Source organism: Fistularia commersonii, chromosome 17 (genome assembly GCF_037954325.1).
Source record: "Fistularia commersonii isolate RoL2024-O1a breed Wild chromosome 17, RoL_Fcom_v1.0, whole genome shotgun sequence".
Taxonomy (NCBI): domain Eukaryota; kingdom Metazoa; phylum Chordata; class Actinopteri; order Syngnathiformes; family Fistulariidae; genus Fistularia; species Fistularia commersonii.
The window spans coordinates 4,588,003-4,609,103 of NC_141300.1; the positions used below are offsets into that span (position 1 = coordinate 4,588,003).

General features: G+C 42.3%; 1 protein-coding gene and 1 long non-coding RNA gene across 5 annotated transcripts in view; one reads left to right on the forward strand and one right to left on the reverse strand.

Annotated features, from left to right (window-relative positions):
• Nucleotides 1–7: 7 nt before the first annotated feature.
• srgap1a (SLIT-ROBO Rho GTPase activating protein 1a) overlaps nucleotides 8–21,101 on the reverse strand; it is a 76,764-nt gene continuing 55,670 nt past the window's right edge. The window contains exons 12-22 of one of the 4 annotated variants that reach the window (XM_086163120.1): nucleotides 19,633–19,666; nucleotides 18,320–18,380; nucleotides 17,488–17,565; nucleotides 17,157–17,291; nucleotides 15,276–15,381; nucleotides 14,523–14,747; nucleotides 13,279–13,358; nucleotides 9,093–9,273; nucleotides 7,168–7,305; nucleotides 3,342–3,708; nucleotides 8–2,280 (exon numbers count right to left, since the gene is read on the reverse strand). In XM_086163120.1, the coding sequence (XP_086019246.1) occupies nucleotides 1,873–2,280; nucleotides 3,342–3,708; nucleotides 7,168–7,305; nucleotides 9,093–9,273; nucleotides 13,279–13,358; nucleotides 14,523–14,747; nucleotides 15,276–15,381; nucleotides 17,157–17,291; nucleotides 17,488–17,565; nucleotides 18,320–18,380; nucleotides 19,633–19,666 (1,813 nt within the window). In that variant the 3' untranslated portion in view covers nucleotides 8–1,872. Of the gene's footprint in view, nucleotides 2,281–3,276; nucleotides 3,712–7,167; nucleotides 7,306–9,092; nucleotides 9,274–13,278; nucleotides 13,359–14,522; nucleotides 14,748–15,275; nucleotides 15,382–17,156; nucleotides 17,292–17,487; nucleotides 17,566–18,319; nucleotides 18,381–19,632; nucleotides 19,667–20,395; nucleotides 20,502–21,101 lie in introns of all 4 variants that reach the window. The other 3 variants (XM_086163119.1, XM_086163122.1, XM_086163121.1) reach the window with 3 other exon arrangements.
• Nucleotides 11,016–12,960, forward strand: LOC147224819 (uncharacterized). The gene is made up of 3 exons (XR_015107361.1): nucleotides 11,016–11,207; nucleotides 12,321–12,421; nucleotides 12,537–12,960. It is a non-coding gene; the product is annotated as an uncharacterized LOC147224819 (long non-coding RNA).

Below are 21,101 nucleotides of genomic sequence, written 5' to 3' on the forward strand. Positions count from 1 at the left end.
CTTCAGATTCGACAAACTAATTCATTTATTAGAAAGAAATCCTCAGGAGGGAGAAGCCCTCAAAGCTCTCTAGGTGTTGTGATGTTACATGCCATATGTACAACTATATACATAAAGTGTAATGTCACAACGGTAACGCTGTTTATTTCAATAATCTGTGATATCACTTTGGGAGATGGCATCATTAACGCAAGCAGCTCTTTCTCTGCACTGCAAATCTTTAAAACCCAGCATGAGCTGAACGGATACGACAGTAAAGAATGTCTGAAGTTCCTCCAAAACATCTTCAAAGGCACTTTGACAAGAACATATTACAGATGTTGATGTTGATCGAGCGACAAAAGCATAATTTTTTTTCCACAAATATGTCTCTGGTTATTTCATCTACAAATGATTACTCTGCCTTACTCAAAAACAACAATTACAAAAATAATGAAAAGTTAGTAATTCAGAAATCAATTCACCTTTGATTATTATACACACAGTTTCTGTTACATCAAATATAGTGTAAACCTGCTGTTAGAGAGCACTGCTTAGTCTTTTTTTTAGTGTTATTATTTGAACAAAACATTCCAGAGACATGCATCCTGTTTTATATTTACAGTTCAGAGGTTACAACAAAATTATACCTACGCAGATGCAGACACCAGACTCCGGGACACAGCTCAATGAAGCTATTGCATCTTGATATTGTTATTGGACATCGACACACACGCGCTGACCAACATTGGTTGCTGTTCACAGGATGGATGTGAAACTTCCTATTCCACATCCAGCCCCCAAGAGCGTCTTGTTGTGAGCTTGGAACAAGCGGGAAGCGGATTTCGGGGGCTTTTACAGTAACAGTCGTTAGGTCCATGGCTACTGGCAGCGCCACAGCAGTGCTCTGCCATTAGTCTTTGACAAAGTTTCATGATGTATAATAGGTGTCAAAAACCATGCTTGATCTTAATAGTCTTTGGGATGATGACGCCCAGCAGGGCGTATAAAGAAGCTACACTCTGGTATTTACACTGCAGAAGACGTACAGAAGCAACGGGGATACGTTTCAAGCGTTATCCCTTCGCTGTGAGTTGTTGATGCAGGAAATGAAGATTGCACCAAATAGTTCACAAGTACACAGTGAAGTAGTGGTTTCATCCTACTGTCACCTCTTCCAGGCAAGGCGGAAAATATGTTGAAGCACGTTTGAGCGAATCCATCATAGAGGCGACCTTTTGCACATTTGAGACACCAGGGGGCAAACTCCTACCCAAGAAGACTGTTCAGCAGATTACAAGCTTGTGGACAAAAAAAGGCTGTCTGCAAACAGTACTATGATTTATTAGTGGAGTACCATTAGGTTACACCTGCAGTCAGGTCGACCTCGAAACCATATTTTCCCTCGTGGTCCCAGCTACTTTACAATATTAGCAACATTTAAAATTAGTAAGGACTTGGAACTGGCCCGCCTCACGTCGCCGGACCAGCTGTGTGAGAAAGAAGAGGCTGAGGTCATGTCTGCTTTCACAGAACTCACAGGAAGCGTTAGATGTAGATGTCGGCTAAACTAAGCTAGCGTACACTTTCTAAATCTTTACGGGAAGCCTTTGTGATCTGTTGTTTGATCTAATTCAACATGATAGATGATAGAGGCATATCAACACGTAGCTGCACGCACATTATCGAGACACAGGCTGTCAAAAGACTACACCAGGATCAGCCTTGGATGTCACTGAGATAATTGCCAGTTAAAAATGCAAGTATTTGTTTACCTGGCTGAATTCATATATTCTACACACATAAGGAAAGTAAGTACATTTCTAGCCTTCTGCAGCCCTGGTGGAAGGGTTGATTTGGCTTCCCTTCTGTCACCCGGCTGTGTCCCGGTGATTACATAGTGCAGGACTTGTCCACAGGGTCCTGAGGAGATGTGGGTGGGGGCTGTGGGGCCTGGTTGGACTTGGGCAGGACCATTGGCTTGGGTCTCAAGGCAGGGGGCTTGAGCTGCACTCCCATGCGGGGTGCCACCACGGGCTTAAAGGTGCTCATGTTATCACTGGAGGAGCTGGTGCTGCGGCGGAAGGGTGGCTCGGTGTTGGCGGTGGACCTCAGCATGACACCGTGGATTGGGCTGAGGGACTCGCTGGAGCTGGCGGGTGTTGGACCACCGCCGCTGCTCCCAGAGTTCTGCCGTTGCTCCAGGGTGTCCAGCACCACATCAGGGGCGTGCTTGGCAGAGCTCTGGCGCTCTAACTCACGCAGCTCGTTCAGAGCCGTATTCATTGTTTCTTCTATGTCCTGGGGGAGACAGAGAGAGTCTTTCAGAGGGGAGCTGTTGATCAGATGATGATGACATAGCGCAAGAGGTAGGCTTGGGATGAAACTGACAAAGGTGGAGTGGGAAAGAAAAAGAATGACACGAAGAGCAAAGAGACAGGGTTGAGTTAGACACAGTATGAAACACAACTGTTGTTAAGAAATGCCAAAAGTATCAGATTTTTAAAATAACACACAGGAAGCTTTGGAAGAGGCAAACCGATTAGTGGTAATTGCTGAGAATCAGCTTTGACAGTCATCATTTTCAGACCATTTGTATGGACATCTGAGAATGCCCATACAGCTGCTCCTCCAAAATAATCTCCTCTGTTTTATACTCAAATATTTTATACATTTTCATTTGAAGGCAGCTTTGTGTTTATGTTTTTCTTGTCTTGAATTTTGTTCCAGAAAAGCTGTTATTCACTCCAAATGAATATGGACCAACGGCCCCTTTGAATCTCTGATCAACTGTATTGGCTCGGAGGAAATCAGTTGACCCCTTCCGCACCGGGCACGAAAGGGCAGAGAATGACTTTGCATCAGCTCCCCTCCCCTTGCATGCTGATGGTTTTGAGTAGCAGAGGACCCGAGCAGAACACACGACGAGAGATGCCCGTCTGAGCACGCTCCCGTTAGCCAGACAGGCAGCCAAGTGCAGTTTCACGTGCTATCCGTGACCCAAGCACTCAGTTTGCTGTAAATACCGAGTTGAGTCAGTTGTGTGGCCAAAACATGGATGCTTACTGGAGCCTTAAAATATTGCAAAGACATATTTATAATATCTTTTTTTCTCGCAAATCATATCCGCAAGCTCCAAAATCCAGACTACTGCGGTAATGCTGTGATGAGTCTCAGCATCAAGCTGCACTCCCCGTTGTCTGCCTGTGAAGCTGGTGTTTGGCTTGAATTTCACACGCAGACGCAGCTACAGCTACAGCCAGAGGAAGCAGAAGACAGGGACTGACTATGATTTACAGGGTGGGGCAGGGCTTTGATGGTGGAGGGAGCTGCGGTTGGGTCGCCGCTCTTCCCGCGCTGACCTGTGCGATGGTCTCCGGGTCCAGAGACTTGCCACTGTGATGGTGGGCGTCAGTGAAGCCCGTGTACTGTCCCGAGGAGGTGGAGCGGCGGATTGGGGGGCTCTCCATCTTCTTGAGGGACTCGTGTCGGCTGATGTTCGTCAGGCTGCCGTGGCCAGTGCGGCGCCGGCGCTCGGGGCTGTCCGTGGGCATGTGGTTACGACTCCGCAGCATGTCCCGCGGGCTGAAGTGACTCAGGACAGGAGAGCCCATCTCCGGGGTGCCTCCGTGTACACTGTGGCCCTGCTGGGAGGGATGCACCATGCATTGAACATCGGTCGGCCGGGCGGGGGGCCGCCGAGACGGTGGGTCTGATCGTTTCCTGTGCCTGCTGGGATAGAAATGCAGGAAGGAAACAAATAATGGGAATTATTCATCCACTGACATGAATTCAAAATGTGGTAACATTTCAACACAAGGAATCTGAGTTGGTTCTGGTTGGTTCTAAGACTACCAGTCAAAACAGCAGGTATTTCAGCTTCAAAATATGTGAAAGCCATTTTGATAATAATGAGAGTGTAAATCTTATTTGAGTGGCTCCCGTTAGTAAATCTGGAGAGCAATTATGAGTCTGCCAGCCACAGAGACAGGAGAAGCCTGTAGTTCAAAACAGCTTCTGACTGCTGTCTTGGGAAATTACTGTTTCCTATGTAATCCTGTGTTGAAAACAATAACCCCGTGTTCGGAAACATGGTCTACACTTATCAAGTGCTTTTGTCACCTTGCAGATGCAAGGTGCTCTATACTGAATTTTTTTCTCACACACCAAAGGCAACAAAGCAACTGACGGCTCAATGTTTTCCCCAAGGACGCGTTGGCATGCAGACAGAAGAATCTAGGAATCGAACTGCCAATCTTCCAACTGCAGGGGCACACATTTTGCCAACTGAGCCACAGCAGGCCCACATTTTGAATATGCTTAGAATGTGTTAAGTAATGTGTTGTTCTCACCATCTGTGCTCATTTGTCAGGTATAGTTTGATTATCTCTTCCCTTGACCTCGGTCTTATCCTGGAGCCATTCTCCCAATCTTGCTCTCATCCTCCCGGCATCCTCCTTGCCCAACTATTTCCTTATCACGCCAAGGCTCTGAATAGCCAACCTTTTTTTTACTGCCCTTTTTCAGAGCTCTGCTCTCTCCTCCCCAGGTTGTCCATTCCTTTGCAGACAATTCTCACTCTCTAAACTCGTGAACCCGCTACAAATGGAGTTTTATATTAAACCCACAAGGAAAATGCCTGTGTCTCAGAATTTTTATTTCATTCTCAAGATTTTCACGACGGCCATGAGACACAGTAGCCTGAGCGCTGTATGACTGTGCTCACTCAATCATGCAAATCATAATGCAGGCAGAGCCCAACACTTATATACATCTCTTTCAGAAATTCTTAATTTTTCAGAGAGCGCCATGTTTCTCAGCATGTTTGTGCATAATACCAATACCAGAACTACAGTATCCTGCACTACAGCCGTAATAAAAGCAGAACAAGTAAATCGGATATTTAAAAATACCCGTTGCCAGACAAATTGAATTTAGGTTAGATTATTTACTTGCATGTATTATATTTATTCCATGTGATCCCAAGGATATTGACCTACAGCTCTCAAAAGGAAAGAATTATGGCTATAAGTGTATTATTTTCAATAACTCTGAAAACCCACATATATCAGATAATCTATACCATGTTGTCATTACAAGACAATCTTTGCAATCTTTGAGATCTTTGTAAAATCAGCTTTAAAGCAAATGGATACCGTTGAGAGTTAACATCTGCCAAACGACAAATAATAATTTGCAGTCGCAGGAAAGACACCACTATAGTCATGTCCAACTCAGGCATGAGCTTCTACGGTGAAGGCCGTGAAATCTACCCATGGGCTTCAAACTGCTGACAGAAGCGGGGGGGGGGGGGGGAATATTCAATTTTGAAAAAGGAAAAGAAAACCCGAGACTGTAAACAGCTGCAGGAATCGCTGACGGCCTGCAGGAGGAGCAGTCTGCATTCATACAGACAACGGTCCTCTGGGACAGGGAGCACAACAGGAACCCCAACTGTCTGCATGCTGTAGCTTCACTGACACCTCCGCCCATGTTCACTCTGGCCTTGGCAGAATCTGATAAAGCAGCATTCCTTTAGTTCCTCACCCACGAGAAAATACAAATACTATAGAGCATTATAGTTCATTTGTTTCAAGTTAAAGTTTTATTTCAGGTGATCACTATGTTGCATGTCATGGACTCGAAGACTGTCAGGTGTTGCCAAATGCCCGCTCTCCTGGTCTTCTCAATCCAAATAAAGCTCGGAGCATAAATGATTCAACATAGAAGGATTTGTCTGAGCAGTGCAGCGGAAGCGAGTGGGAGGAAGACCCGAGACAGCCAAAGGTGTGGAATCACCTGGGAACTGGTGACAGATAGAGTTGAAGGTGCCGGCTTTGGGAGTTCTGGGTGGATCATTACGGCTGTTCGGAAATTTGCTGTTCACCCGCATACAAACACCTGCAATATTCCTCAGCGTGAGTCACTGACATTTCAACAGCGAAGCGGAGGGAGTGAGCGTGGCTCTGAATGAAATAGCGTTTGCTGATGTGCTTGTCGAGAGCCAGTAACAGACGTTTCAAGGTCGCTTCATTCACCAGCCGAAATGCGGCAGAGAAGACAAAATACCGCCACGTGACCAGTGCACGCTGCCAAAAAGACAGAGGTGTGACTCAACGGGTGTGCGGTATTCCTCCATGTGTATAAACTATAAATATGCAGCTTATATTTATGTATGAGCTACTGATGTAAGCAATATGGAGAAAAAAAGGGGCATTTTATTCTAAAAATATGCACCAGAAACTGTCTGCTCACCATAAATTGAATATCAGGAAGTCAGAGAGAGAGAGAGAGAGAGGTGAGCTTAGGACAGCAAGCAGCGGCACATATAACACTGTGTATTCCTTTACTCAATCACTCTCTCACACGTTCTTTCGTCTGTTTGAAATGCAAAGTCTGCTTGTACCAAGTTGCACCACTGTTGCACCAAACTGCACCCTTTGCCAGTTTACATGCAAGAAAAAAAAAATATATTTTAGTGATTGCGAAATCTCTTTTCCTCTCCAATATAAATATTTATTTCATTTCTAGGTTTGAGTGAGTTTTTGTGTTTGTGCCTGTGCTTCTTTTCTGTGTTTCATATGAAGTAAACTTGTTGCAGACAAGCAGTTGGACTGCCAGTCTCAGTGGATTAGCTGTCTCTAGTTATTTGAAGCCAGTGGCAAATCAATGATGTTCTATGGTTAACCATTGGTCACTCCCGATGGAGTCACAATAACTAGATGAATGGGGTACTTGTTAGCTTGTGATAATACTCATCTTAATGAATATTGCGATTGTTCATTGATTTCAAGTTTTTCTAAAATACCACAGGAGGTTTATGATTGCCTTGGACACTATTGGTTTTTCATAAGCGCAGCCACATGCAACTTGCTCGGTACTCTATGATATTCTCATGCCATTTTGTGGGTCGTGAGATGGTGCTCAAAAGCTTTTTTAGTGCTTGTGTGTGTGCCAGACATGCTTTCCAAATACTGCAGTTTCACACAAAAAAGTAAAAGCTCACTGCTTTTACTTATTGTTCTGTGCCAGAGGACACTTTCTAGTAAAGAAAAACAAGCCAAAAGTCGTTGGGAGGAACGACACATTTGAGAAATGTTAAAAAGAAGGAAAAACATACAGCAGGACTGGCTGATGGTGTCAAATTTCTAAAAGTGCAATCCATTTCATATTTGTATGAGTACCAACCTGGTGATGTAGGCTTCCGTGATCCGGGTGTCAGTGGGCGTGCTGATGTCTTTTCCCGAGCATTTATCCTCTCCCGCATGACCACTGCTGGCCTCGCTGTCGGCCTTCTGACTCAGAGTGTCGGAGAAGTTGTCATCTCTGGGGCACACAGAGGGTGACATTGAGACATTTCCAGGAAAAGAGGAAATGACAGACGGACATACACGAAAAGAGTGCGGACTCAGCGAATCACTTGATCTTTCATGCTCATGTCTTCGGTGACAATATTAGATATTAGTTTCTGATGAGTCGGCGGGTCTCGCTGCCTTCAACGTTCGGATGAGTCAAGTTTCTGGGCCACTCGGTATTCCAACGATACACTGCTGTGGGTTTCAAAGAGGTGTACAACCTGATTCTGGCTACAGTTCTTAGAAGGAAGGAATCGCAGCTGCAAAAATGCATGGCCAGCTGTGATTTGCACGAATCACGGCCACTTGTTTAGTGTGTTCTTTTCATGAACACACAGGGACAGGGACAAAGGAAGAACATGCCCTTCAAAATTGAGGCAGCAATAAAAAAAAAAAAAACTTTATAAATGTAGAAGAGACTGAAGATCTAAATCCTAGAGGATACATCCCGTGATGTAGAGTTCTCTCAGCTTGTGTTGCGTGTGTTTTTGGCTCTTTTGTGGAACAAGAGAATACCGAATCCCTCCCTGCTTTCCATTCCTCCCCCAGCTCTGTTTAACTAGGGAGCAGGATGTTGCTGCAGTTAGGAGCGAACCACAGAGCTGTAAATTTGCCTGCTCCGTCATTAACTAAGAGGACATCAGCAATACCCGTTCCTGGTGAGTTATTGCTGCACTGTGACGGGACAGCTTCAAGAGAAGGCGGATGAGTGGGAAGAGTGAAGGGAACTAAATGGTCAATTTGTTGGCGAGCTGAAAAGCAACTAGGGTGATTCTAACAAGACCCGGTCCATTATGCACCAACAGTCACCAAGGCAGAGTGCGCGCTTGTTAGGGCTAAGACAGCAACAGAAGAGCTGTCTTGAGAACTCAGGAAAAGAAGAATAATGACCAGCTGAGTGCGGACAACAGGGTTGCAAATAAAAGGTCCAAGGTCTTGGATGCAGGTCCTAACAGTAAAGTGACAGCTGAAGTCAGAGACTGATTTACCATCAAATTGATGCTGTTTGTTGAGCTGCAATCTATGCGATCCACTAAACTGGCCCGCGTTCCCAAGCGTAGGCTATAGAGCAGTGCACGTCAAATGCAAGGACTGTCCTTATACATTAATTCTTTCATAGTCAGTACATGGTTAAATCAGCATGACAACTGGATTTGCTCTTTTTTTCAGTGTCTATGTTATTTTAAATTTGTTTTGTTGTAAATACCTTACAGGGATTCCAACGGAAAAAAACATATTTGGGGGATTCCTTTTTCTGAATGTCTGTATTTTTTGTCAAAAAGGCAGAACAGTAAAAAGTTGGGGTCATTAACTGCACTGGGATTAGTTTTGGTAACAAACTATATCAAACAAAACCAATGTGTTATTTAACCAACAGTGATTAATGTCATGATTGCGGTTATCTGTCATTATCAATAAGTAAGTACTAGTTCAGTGTTTTGTTTTTAATTAGGGGATTAGTAAAACATAACTCACCTCAAGTAAATAAATGTTGCACTTGACAAACCTTAATTCATTATCAAAGGTTTTGAAAGATAAAGTACTAAAATTGTATACTCAGACTGGGCTTTGGATTTACTGTAAATGCTTTGAGATACTTTGTATAAAGAATTCCCTTGTGTTGACATTTTGACCAGTTTGGAAAACGTGATTTTTCATATGCTATCATTGACCCTTACCGGGTCGCCTTCCTGGGTATTCACGTGAACAAGTTGCTGACAACAATTGTGTATATATAGTACATGTGAAGATACTCACATGTCCTGGACCACAATGTACTGGTGCGGCACCAAGCCGTCGATGCCATTGTGGCGTCCCTCCCACCAGTCTTCTGACGCCCGCTGATACAGGAGCAGGGAGGCACCCTTCTTGAAGGACAGTTCCCTGGAAGAGCGCCCGACGTAGTCAAACTTGGCAATGGCTTCAATAGGCTCCCCCTCTGCCGAAATTAAGGATGGGACAAGTTAGTTACAGTGTATCAGCTGGAACAGCAATGAAGCACAGACAACCGTAATCACAAGTGCAGACTTTTGTCGAAGTTGTGCGAAGCCAAATCTCAGTCTGTACAGATAATACGGTAAATGCACTTAATGCTTCTGGATCTTTCCCACCGTCCTAGATGAGGAAAGCGTCCATTTGATACTTTGATCAATATTTTTCTAACAGGATATTAGAGAGTAATAATGTACCATAGACCAGAAGCCCTTTTACCTGCGAATTACTGTGAGACTTCACTGAAAAGTGAATATCAAGCTCTTTGTTATTCTATTAATGAATCCCTCTGAAAGAGGCCCTCCCCAGTAAACATGGAGTTCATCACCCTGTGAATACACCAACCGATAATATGCACAATCATAGAGATCAAGGTGGACAAAATGCATTATATCAGTACTACGTTCCATCACCTTGGAATTAAATGTATATTGTTATATAGTAAGATATCAAAAGCTCCAGTACAATCTAAGGGGACAATGACCCTGAAAGCCACAAAGGCGCTGATGCAGAACGATCCTCCTCTGGTGTGTCCGTGCACGTGGACACTCATGTGAAACACTTTGGGCACTGACTGCGTGAGCCAGTTGGTTATTTTAGTTGTGGTCAATAGTAACACAGCTCTACAACACAGCACCAGAACAACAACAGTCCCTACGCCACTTTAGTAAGATATTTATAGAAGCTGGCGAGAGTAGATCCATATGACTCAGGGGCATGTCAGGCTCTGTGTGGATCATTAAATCAGGTTGATATCCACTCAATAACTGCACAAGTGGACCCTGAATCCCCGACAAGGGAACTAGATATGGAAAAGAGCGGAATTGTTTAGGCACTGCGAGTGCCGATAATTGTAACTTTGATAATACTGCTCAGTCTCTCTTACACCTAGTGTGCGTTTCGGAAGGATAAAATCAGTCACATGTTGACTGTTATATTCTGTGGTTTCAAACAGCTACAGCCTGTACTCTGATTCAAAAGGTAAAAGTCTCCAAGCCAATGTGACTGCACTACAGCAACACTCAGTCTAAAAATAGCTTCTTTATTCCTCCCTAGATCCTGAATCTACCCTCCTCATATCTCACTCTCTCACTTAAAGTCAGACATGGGGTCCCAAGACAGACCCAACCTCACTTTCATGCACACATTCCCATATGTGTATGTATACATATACATATATTTACATATATCTACGCAAATGGATATGGAAGAGTTAATGACTGTTTGCACTGACTGAAAAGTGATCACCTTACGTCTTTCCCTGGAGCCTGAGAATAATTCCCAGATGAGCAGAAAGAGTACAACTCTGTTTTAGAGCAGAACATGGGTTTTATTTGTTTACCACAGTCCTTTTCAATCTCTGTGATTTTTATTGGGTCTATTTTTCTCTCACCCCATTTACTTGTACTCTTCCTTGCCTCACTGGGTTGTCATGAATGACATGGTGGACGTGACGTTGCTTCAATGAAATGTGACAAGCAGGAGTTTATGTCTGAATTAATTGGGCCGCACTGCAGCAGGAAGGCTGTTAATAAAGCTGACAGTGGCCTTATCGGTGCAGGGGATTTCTCTTCCTGTCTTTCTCTCTTCAACCAACCCACCCATCCATCCATCCTCATTCAGTCTGAAAATATTTATCTAAGGTCCCAAGTCCAAGTCACACAAACACTGACACTGGTTTGACATGGCTGTGCCCTAAAGCAGCAGGCTAAAACATGATTGTCAATGTGCTAAAAGACTCCCTCTGTGCCATTCTGAAGAATTAGAACGGAGAATCACTGAACGCGCTGGAGTCTGAGAAAAGAAGAAGCGTACGATCTAGAGGCCTGTGGTGTGAGAGACACTAACTGTCGGATGTCTTGCACAAACCAGTGGAGCAGGGTAGGTGAGCTCTTTGCTCTAAATCCATTCTGACACCCAAATAGGAATGCTGGGGCCGAGCATGAGACTGTGAGATGTGAGCTACATAGGGAGAAGCTGACTTCATGCTGGACTGAAAAAGGTCAAAGTCAGTTACAGGTGACTCTTTACAAGAACATGTGCAATCCAATATGCGCACTACATTCAGGTTTAGGGTTAACAAGGATGTCGTGCAAATCTCCCCCAACTCAATATATAATCAATATGCCAGGTTGGTCCCTTTGACCTTTACCAGCAGATAAAACATCAATGGATTGATTATGCATGAGTTTTGCCACTCTTAAAAGGACAGTTAATGCCAGTGGGTATTAAAATAGCTTATGTGCCCTGTCAGTACACAAGGGGATTATATATGACTTCATGTATTGATATTCCTACTATCCGTGTCTGTGGAGGTTCTCAGTCATCCAGGTCATGGTCAATTCTTGTCAGAGAAGCCGAGAGGCTTCTTCAGCTCACAATTGAAGAAGCCTCTCGGCCTCTTGATGAGAGGTGAAACTTCTTCAAGGGAAGAAAATCAACTCAAATTCCTACGAAAAGACGGCTGCTACCTTCCTATGAACACATGCACAAGCACGCGGACACCCCCCCCCATACACACATGGCACCATTTGACTTTATCTAATGTAAGTAAAGATAATTACCTTTCTTCTTAAAAATAGGATGGAGGTAAAATATGATTTTGTTGAACCTTGATAATTAAAAAAGGAGGAGATGCATTTGTATCTAGAATCCAGCTGAAGTCATGGAGATTTAAAGAATGCCCTGCGACAACAAGTTGACCACATTTCCAGGCTCAACTGGGGAGAACTCAATTCAAACTCCAGCTCTCAATCTGCTCTGAATAGTTTTTGGAACAAAACCATAGTTGCAAGGATTTCTGAAGGACAAAATCTTCCATCAATTACTTTGTGTTCATCCTTGCTATTTGTGCGTAAGAGAGGAATTCCCCCATACAGTGTTTCCTTTTCAAATCTGCTGGCCACTTTAACTATAATCGTAATACTTATGATGGTTTCCATTTGTAGAAAAAGATTAATAGCTGAAGAAATGGGAAAATGTTTGCTTTTTCAGTGGATCCGTGTTTGTTTAAACACTGTGACGCATGATGTCAGGGGGGGTCCCTAAGAAAAGATACTGGAAACCTGTAACCATGGAAACACCCTGTTACCAAGGTAAGGTTTAAACAAAGCAGAACTATGTATTTACTCTCAAACTTTCTGCATGCTGTCAGCTTTGTCAGTGTCTCATATCACTTTATAACAACCTTGATTTTCTTTCTTTTTACAGGATGGGATACGTCATGGTCTGACGATCCTGTCACATTCTCGGTTTTCACTACACTGACATGGACCAGACCCAGTGCTATCGATTTCCTTCGAACAAAGGACCACATCAACGATCAGACATCCTAATGTATTTCCAAAGACAACTCCATTGGGTCCACTACACAAGTGTTTTATTTTCATTTCATTTATTCATTTTTCTCTGGGACACCTGGAACTGTGATTAAAACAAAGGAAAAATCTAGACAGGATGAAAAGCAGTATACTGACACTTGAACCACATTGCCGATGTTTTCTTTTCTTTCACGAAATACTGACACCGATTTTTCATAAGGTGATGAATAAAACATTGAGGGAAGTGAGAGAATGTAACCCAAGGCCGCGTCCCTTAAAAGCGGGAATTTGCCAAAGACGGATGTGAAGGTGTCGCAAGGCCTCACGGGAAAAGGGGAACTATTAGAATATGAATGGCTGTTCATCTCCCTAAGCCCAGTTCCTTGGCCCTTCAAGGTTACTACATTTAACAGGGCTGAAAAGGAAGGATTAGCCGGAGTGCTGGGTTTAACCCCTGGAAAACCAAACATATCCACAGGAGGAAGTCTGTGACCTGGAAAAGGTCTATGGAGGGGACACATGTACCCGTTTTATACATGTGTACACATACTTTGGCAACCATTTTGAATTCAAAGACATTCTGTAAAATGGAGCATTCAAAACAGACAGTTTTACAGAATGAAGATACTCACCATCCTCACTGGTGTGTGTCTCCGTGCCTCCCTCATTGTCTGCCTCCTCCAGGGCTCCGTGCTCACTATAGGGGCTTTCACTAAAGAGGGCGACAAAACAGAGCTAAAAAATACATTCACACAATGCTTTTCAACTGTAAACAAACACTTTGCTTTAGCACCATATCTGAAGTTTATTTCTGTTAAACATACCTCACCAAAAATTCATCCCAAATGAGTCAGCAGACTGTATAAAATGGTTAAACATACAGAGATTTTTCTACCGCAACAATTAAATAACTTAAAATTAAAAACACGAAAAGGATAACAGTATGTTAGTTACCCAGGAATATTTCAAATAGCGACCATTATTAGTTTTCTCTGCATCCATGGTTTGAGGTCATTCAGACGTGGGTGCCGGTACAGTTTGTAGTGTTGCCACAGTTCCACAGAATAGATTTGGCCTGATCAAAATTGAATGTCCCCTCATGGTTTATATGCCACAGCATAATTACTGCTTCTTTTACTGAGAAGGGAGAGACGGCCATGAAAACTGATCTCCCCAGGGACTGATGTGCATTTCTGAATTGTGTGTGTGTGTGTTGGTTTGATAACGCTTGGCCTGTGGTGACTTTGGGGTACAGGGTTATGAAAAGTAAAAACAACACAGATAAAGAAACTAACAAACAAGTGATAAACTGGTAAACTCTTCCTTCTGATGAAGGGCTGGCAAAGAGCAGCATTTTCTCCAAAATGGAACTTCACTCAGGGCTACAATCTCCTTAATCACAGATCCCCTGTCAGGAACCCAATTTCTTTCCTCACCTCATGATCATGGCAATTACAGTGATTGTTCCCCTCAGTGCGGGAGTCAATCCACAGTGTAGTTATACCTGGAGCATGCTCTACCATGTCACTTTTTTAACCACAAACATCAACTAAATGACTTCTGACTCATAAAAGCTCCACTAATAAATGAACAACGCCGCCGCAGGGCTGAGCATCACGGAGCTCTCGCATACCTGCCTGTGGGTCCCTAATGAATCAGATTAGGCTGCATGCCTGTGACCCATGCTGTGAAAGAAAACTAATGTGGTCTATCTAAATCTTAATCCTAATGTCTTAATGTGGAGAAATTATTACCTCATTATTGTTCACTTTGTCTTCCACATCAAAATATGGCTGGATCGTTTGTCGCCTTCTTACTCACGGGATCATACATTATAGCATCACAAACTTGTTTCGAACAAAAAAAGTGTCCTCACCAATAGTCTCCTCCAGCCATGCATTTCTCATATATGGGCCCATCCAATTCTTTGACATCAGGAAATATAATTTCATGGTGAATGATGATGGTCTTGATTATTTCATTGACATGGGCCTGGCAGGAGACCTGATCCTGGCTGTCCGGTGTTGGCATGAGTGTGGGACCGAAGCATATGGCCAGATTGTACGGGTCCATCATGTTCTCGTCACTGTACTGGGACAAGCTGGAAGGAGATGGAGGGCACAAGAGCGAGACAAAATCAGTCTGAGATAATAATAATTTTGGACAACCTGCTGATTGATGGCACTTATTTAGACAAACTGTATCAATTGATGCCAGGTAGCGAAATTGTCTGCACTTTGCACCAACAATGTTTATCTTTTCAATGAATGTAACATACTACTTCAATTGATAGTACTACAAATTTTTGTAAATAGGGCGTTTATTCCTGACAGAAAATCAAAGATGAGCAATCCTATTGAATCAGTCATTCCAGTAAAAGTTGTATGAAAGTGCAACAGCTCTGAATCATCTGTTTCACACACAGGATTGTGTCATGACCCTGTTCCTGTAGACACCAGCAAGTAAAAGTTTGCACTTCTCATGTCACCTTAGCAGCAGACATAGGCTTCTACTTCTCTGTACTTTAAAATATCAACAGAAGACCCTTATCTTAAAATCAAAAATGTACACAAAATCACATTTTAATGCAGAAAGCATCGGATTTACTGGTTAGTAGCCATGAACTCACTGGTTGAGAAATGCAAAGAGGTAGCGCATAACGATGAGGACCAATCTGGGAATGGTCAGGAGGATCTTCCGGATGTAAAGTGCTCTCTCATACAGACTTTCAATTCCTACAGCAGAGAAAAATGAACAAAAATGTTACAAAACAAGTAATTCTAACTTGAAATGCCTATCACCTTCAGCCAGTGGGATCAGATGGATCATCCTGCAAAGCGGCATATTCAAATTGTCTTTATCAACCACAGTTGCCTTGAATGCCTTGGATTTAAATAAAAGCAGCATCTTCATAGGCAACATATTAATTTTTACATGAATGTGAGACAAAAATCAATTTTGACAATAGAAGCCACAGGGTATGTTTAAAAGTCTGTTTCTAAAAATCCACCTTGGTTCCCTTCCAGACACTTAAGAGGACGGCAGCGGCCCCTCATCAACAGACACAACAAATTAGTGTCTCTTTATAGGAATATATTAAAAACTGCTTGACTGCATTTCTTTGTTTTATTAAGCTTGACCTCTACTGTCTTTCCAATTTGTGAAACTATCAATACAAGAGAAACTGAGGCTGTATCGCTACTGTAACAGGCTACAAAACCTTTTCATATTTTACCACACTGTAACCCTAGACACCTAAAGTCATCCCTCACTGCCCCACTTACTCCCCCAAGGCTTCTTTTTTAATTTGGATTAGCTCTGGTTATGCTGAGGTCTACATATGCCTTTATCACCCTCTGGTCAATCCATGCCACCTGGGATTAGTTTTTTTAGGAAAGTTGCGATGCATTTGATATTTCACAAACAACTAGTAGTGTACCTAGTTCCTTAGCTCCTATTTAAAGCTATATATACGCCAAATCAATGACTACCATCCCTAAGAAAAAGCTGCTTTATACTTCTGTGATGAAGCAGTTGTCCACTGGCAGTTACCTTAAAAAGTTTTCCTGAGGCTTATCTTGAGCCTCTTTACAAGCAAGCATTTTTCATATGGACCTCTGCTGGGTGTAAAGCCTTCCGTGTAATCCCATGTAGCTTTTTTTTTTTTTTTTTTTTTTTTTTTTCAAATTGGAGGAAGTAAACAGGGAATCCCCTTCACTCATCCAGCACTAATTATCAAAAAGACAAATCCATACTCTGCACACTCGTGTTGAAATAAAAGCCTGCACCAGCACATTTCACGCAAGAGTGGCATACACAGCCGCTCATGGCATCACAGCATCCACTGTGTCCGTGTGACTCGGAGCCTGTTCCATTGTTTTCAAGTAATGCCTTAAAAGATGAGAAAAGTCCGTACAAAGAACTGTGTGATATAACTGTTGGCTTCCAGTGAATTGACAACATAACTATTCTTGAGAGGATCCCGAGAACATTCGGCAGGAGAGTTGAATAGTGCTCAGTGTAACGTGTAACTTTCTGGTGCCATCCTGACGGATTATAAATTTTTCTCTGAGCTCAACAAATGTCACGGGGGTTCTACTTGTAAACAGAGCGCCACAGCGGCAGAGAAGTAGAAACGAATCCGTCAATGAATGAAACAGAGAATGTTACTTAAATTTTCTATGGAATAAAATTAAATTCAATGACAGAAGATAAAACATGCAGTAACCCTTCTCAGACACAATTTTGAATAACTCAACAAATTTGGAAAACCTACATCTTTGGTTTAAGTCAAATTAAAGCTTATTTTAGTATAATATGAAGCATATATCATATTTAAAATATATGTGAGATGTCTGAGTTAAATGGCATAATTTAATGTACGTCTGACTCAAAAAGATTCACAGCAAAGAAAATGAAAAAACATTCATGAAAGTCATCTACTGTTTAAAGACAGTGATCAGCGCTACCTTTGCCCCCCCAAAGTCAGGTAAAATGTATTTGTTCTTACTGATGCAGGAGAGCAGGTCATTGAACCTTTCCTTGGGGAAGAGTGGGTTCTCCAGCCCTCGGAAGTAAAGTTTAAGAACACCAGCCACCGAGTTGATGTCGTGGTTATTCTCATCATCTGTCAGGGGGTCGTTTCCTGAGACGAACAGGTCAGATGAGCGTCAATAAATGCACATCGTTTATGGCTAAATCAATGTCAAGTTACAGGAGTCACCGGTCAGATGTATTCAACGCAACATGTAACTCTGAGGTTATAATTGTCCCTAACATTTGGTTCTAATAACAATAATGCAGTCATTTTTAGATCTGCAAACAAAGCAGACACTGTGTACCTCTCTCAAATGAGTTCTTGATGTCATTGACCTCCAGCTGGGATCCAGACACACGAAATATTCCTTGATGTTGGAGACCTGCGAGGCAAAAGACCAGTAATGAGAACTGTGAAACAGGGGCTAAATGAAGAGACATGACACAGGCATGCTCATAATGGTCATGCAATGAAACCGACTCAGCGAGTAAAGACTTCTACGGTTGGATTCTAAAATTACATCCTGTTCGCTCTGGCCCTTCACTTTTCTAATTAGGGATAATTAATGAGTCAAGGAGGTTGCACTTAAGCCTGACAAAAAGTTCCTCCAGCAGGCTTTCAGATTTAACAAGGGGTGAGGTCAAGGGTCAGACCAAAGCATTAATTAGTGTCCTATTTTTCTTCATTAGTTTATCTCCTTGCTAGTCTTTGGGACCGTACAAGTTGTAAAGATGAACGTTTCACCTTTGCGATCGTATTCTAAAATTTTCCAAGTGACATTTTTCTGTCCAACTTAAACCAGGGCTGTACTAGGGTAACATCTCTGTCTGCGCTGTGGTTTGTCTGGGAAATAAAGGATCCAGCACTGTGGCAAGAATGAAGCACTTGTGTGTTTTTTCTTCCCACGGCTATGACTGAAGCACACTAATCTGAGGTTCCGATCATAAACAGATAAATGAAACAGACACGCCTTAACAATTAACACTTTGGTTTTGCTGTTGGTTCTTCTCATGAAAGTAGTTGAGATCAAAACATAGCGGTTTATGTTAAGCATTCAAAGATATACACAAGACTGATGTTTTTTTAATGACATTGTCGTATCCCCTTTCACACTTTACAGTTAATATCCTACTCACCATACAAATTGATGTAGCGAATACAGCTTTCAACCACACGAGGGATAGCTTGTCCAGAGTCCTTTGAAGGCAAAGTAAACAAACAAAACTCTTACTATAATGGGTAATGTGCATTTTTTCCAACTGTGTAAGACATAGAGCCCAACTTCTTACTAGAATAATAGCTGAGAATGCAAAAAAAAAGTCATTTGTGACTCATTGAGAAAGAAAATGCTGACTTTGATTTATGCCTTTGCACAATTTATGGTTTCACTCTGTTCATCTGGGCAGAAGATACAGGCAAGGAAATTTATTTTATTCATTGCCATTTCTGGGAATTAAATATCACTCTAGTCACAAATCATTTATCTGTTATAAAATGTACATTAAACATTTTAAAGCAATTTGTTGATCTTGTGCAGAGATATCAGTTGGGCTCTTAGAATGACGTGGTCTGTGTAATGTTTAAAATACAGTTTATCAACATGCACATCCAGTATAGGAGAAGTTGGGAGGTTTGGACAGAGAGAGGATTAGTGGACATCCCACGGACTCAGACTGAGATCCCAGCTCCCATAATAAGTTCAGGAGGTGCATAATATGACCAAAATGTTTTATTTTTTATGCTGTTTGTAAACTGTTGCCACTGAAATGGTACAGATCTACCTGCATGCATCATTTTTTCCGCTTCAGTGTTTACACTCTCACTCCTTCCCAATATAAGCATTCGTAAGACAGTTGGTAGAAGTAGACACGGAATTACTATGCACCCTGCCGCAGACATGGCACATCTGTACTGCCTTTAGACAATCATCAAATTGCTCTACCTCAATCAAGAACTGATATATTTCTATTGCAGTTTTTAACAGGTTAGCAGAGATATTAAATTACTTTCACAGTTCACTGTTCACTGATGAGAGAACTAATCGAGCAACATCATCCAAATTTCCTGAAGTACCTAAACTGGGACGACACTCTCGTGATGATCATCCTCTTACAAAAGGAGATCTCATCAATCAAATAGTTGGCTGATGTGGGTATGCTTCTTCTTGATTTTTGATCATGTATTTCCTTTTATTTAGTCCTGCACCGCTCAGATAAAGGTTGCGTGAGTTACATATATGACACAACGTTTTTGTGTTTTTTTTTTTTAATTTAAATATACTACTTTTTTTTTTCCAACACTTCAACGTCTATGTGTTTTATCTATTTGTATCTCCGATGCTGTTCAGTCGGTCTGAGTCTGTTGATGCTTATAGGACAGAAACAGGCAACTGAAGGAAATGAGTGCAGGCAAGCAGTACGGGCCCCCCAAGGTGCTTCAACGTGTCTACCTGATGTCGAGCATGTGAGTTCCGTCGTCCGCGGCTACAGAGAGGTTTGCAACAGGGGGAGGGGGAGAGGAAGAGAGATAGAAAGAGGGAGAGAGAAAAAGAGAGAGGGAAAAAGAGAGAGAAGCAAGACCCAGATTAGCACCACAGCAGCTGCTCACCAAAGCTTATACTAATAGTGCACCCTAATTCCACTTTGTGCTGCAATAGACCCAAAGGAAAACAGCGGGAGCTGAGCAGGACATGGCAGCAATGGACACGGTCACTAGTTGGAGGCAGTGAAAAGGCTGTTGGAGGGAGGCGGCACATCTTATCAGTCTGGCATCCACTCAGTGACCGGTATTTGTCCTGCTGCTTTCACATGCCTCTGCTCTCTGGAGGAGAAGGCTATACTGTATCTCTGCCAGAGCAGCTCGGTGATGCCAGGTCAGGAGTGAGTCAGAGGAGCTGACGGCGATAAACATTTAGCCTTCCAATTTAGCTCTCCAATTGCACTCCCCTTGTAGCTCCTCAAATAATCACATGGATGCCCATCTACATCTTTGATTCTGATGTGATTCATGTGAAAATCAATCTTAGCACAAATAGTCTGTTGATTTTATATATATATATATATAGATATGTATATATATATTATTTATTATTGGGGATTGGGGGGGGGGGGTGAAAGCTAAGACGCTTTGGGGGAACCCACCGAAATGGCCAGAAAGCCGGAGAAAGACAGAAATTTGATAGGAAAAGAAGCAATGGTATGTGGGCAGTGTACCTTGATAAATGACTCCAAATTGCCATTAAATAACCTAACATTAAAAACAGAGCGGGGTCTAGCCCGACGGGCAGCAGTGTGGGTTTTGAACGCCCCGTTGGGATGTCTAGAATACAAACAACGTATTAGAAAAAGAAAACAGCACAATGATTTTTTCAGAATGGCTCATTTTAAGGGATGCTATTCACTGATAACCTCAATGTCCCTTAAAAATTAGGCTATTCAGCATTGTTTCATTTTAGGGGACAGACAGGTGACTATAGATTGATTGAATCTTTTCTTTGTAAGCTTCCTATAAGAAACTAGCTCAGTAAAATAACAGACCTACTGTGGTAATCATACAGTGTCAGCAGCCATCTCACGACAGGCCCTGAGGGAACTGCCTTTTTAGTGTGTGAATTCACGTGTGACTTTATTTTGGCTTCCTGTGTGCCTGACAGAATCAAGATGTGGACCTTTTTCCTTAATTTTTGTTTGGGTTTAAAAACGTCTACATGTCTACACAAAATATGAATCTCTTTTAAACACAACTTTGTATCGGCATACCTTTGACTCTGCACTGAATGCTAAGATTTACTTACACAATAAGGGTATTGTCATTGCATTAATAGTTTTTCATAAAAAAAGAGTTTTTTATATGTTATTAAAACCGTATTGAGATTGCAGAGCATGCCACATGAACCTACATTATTTTAGTTATTACGAC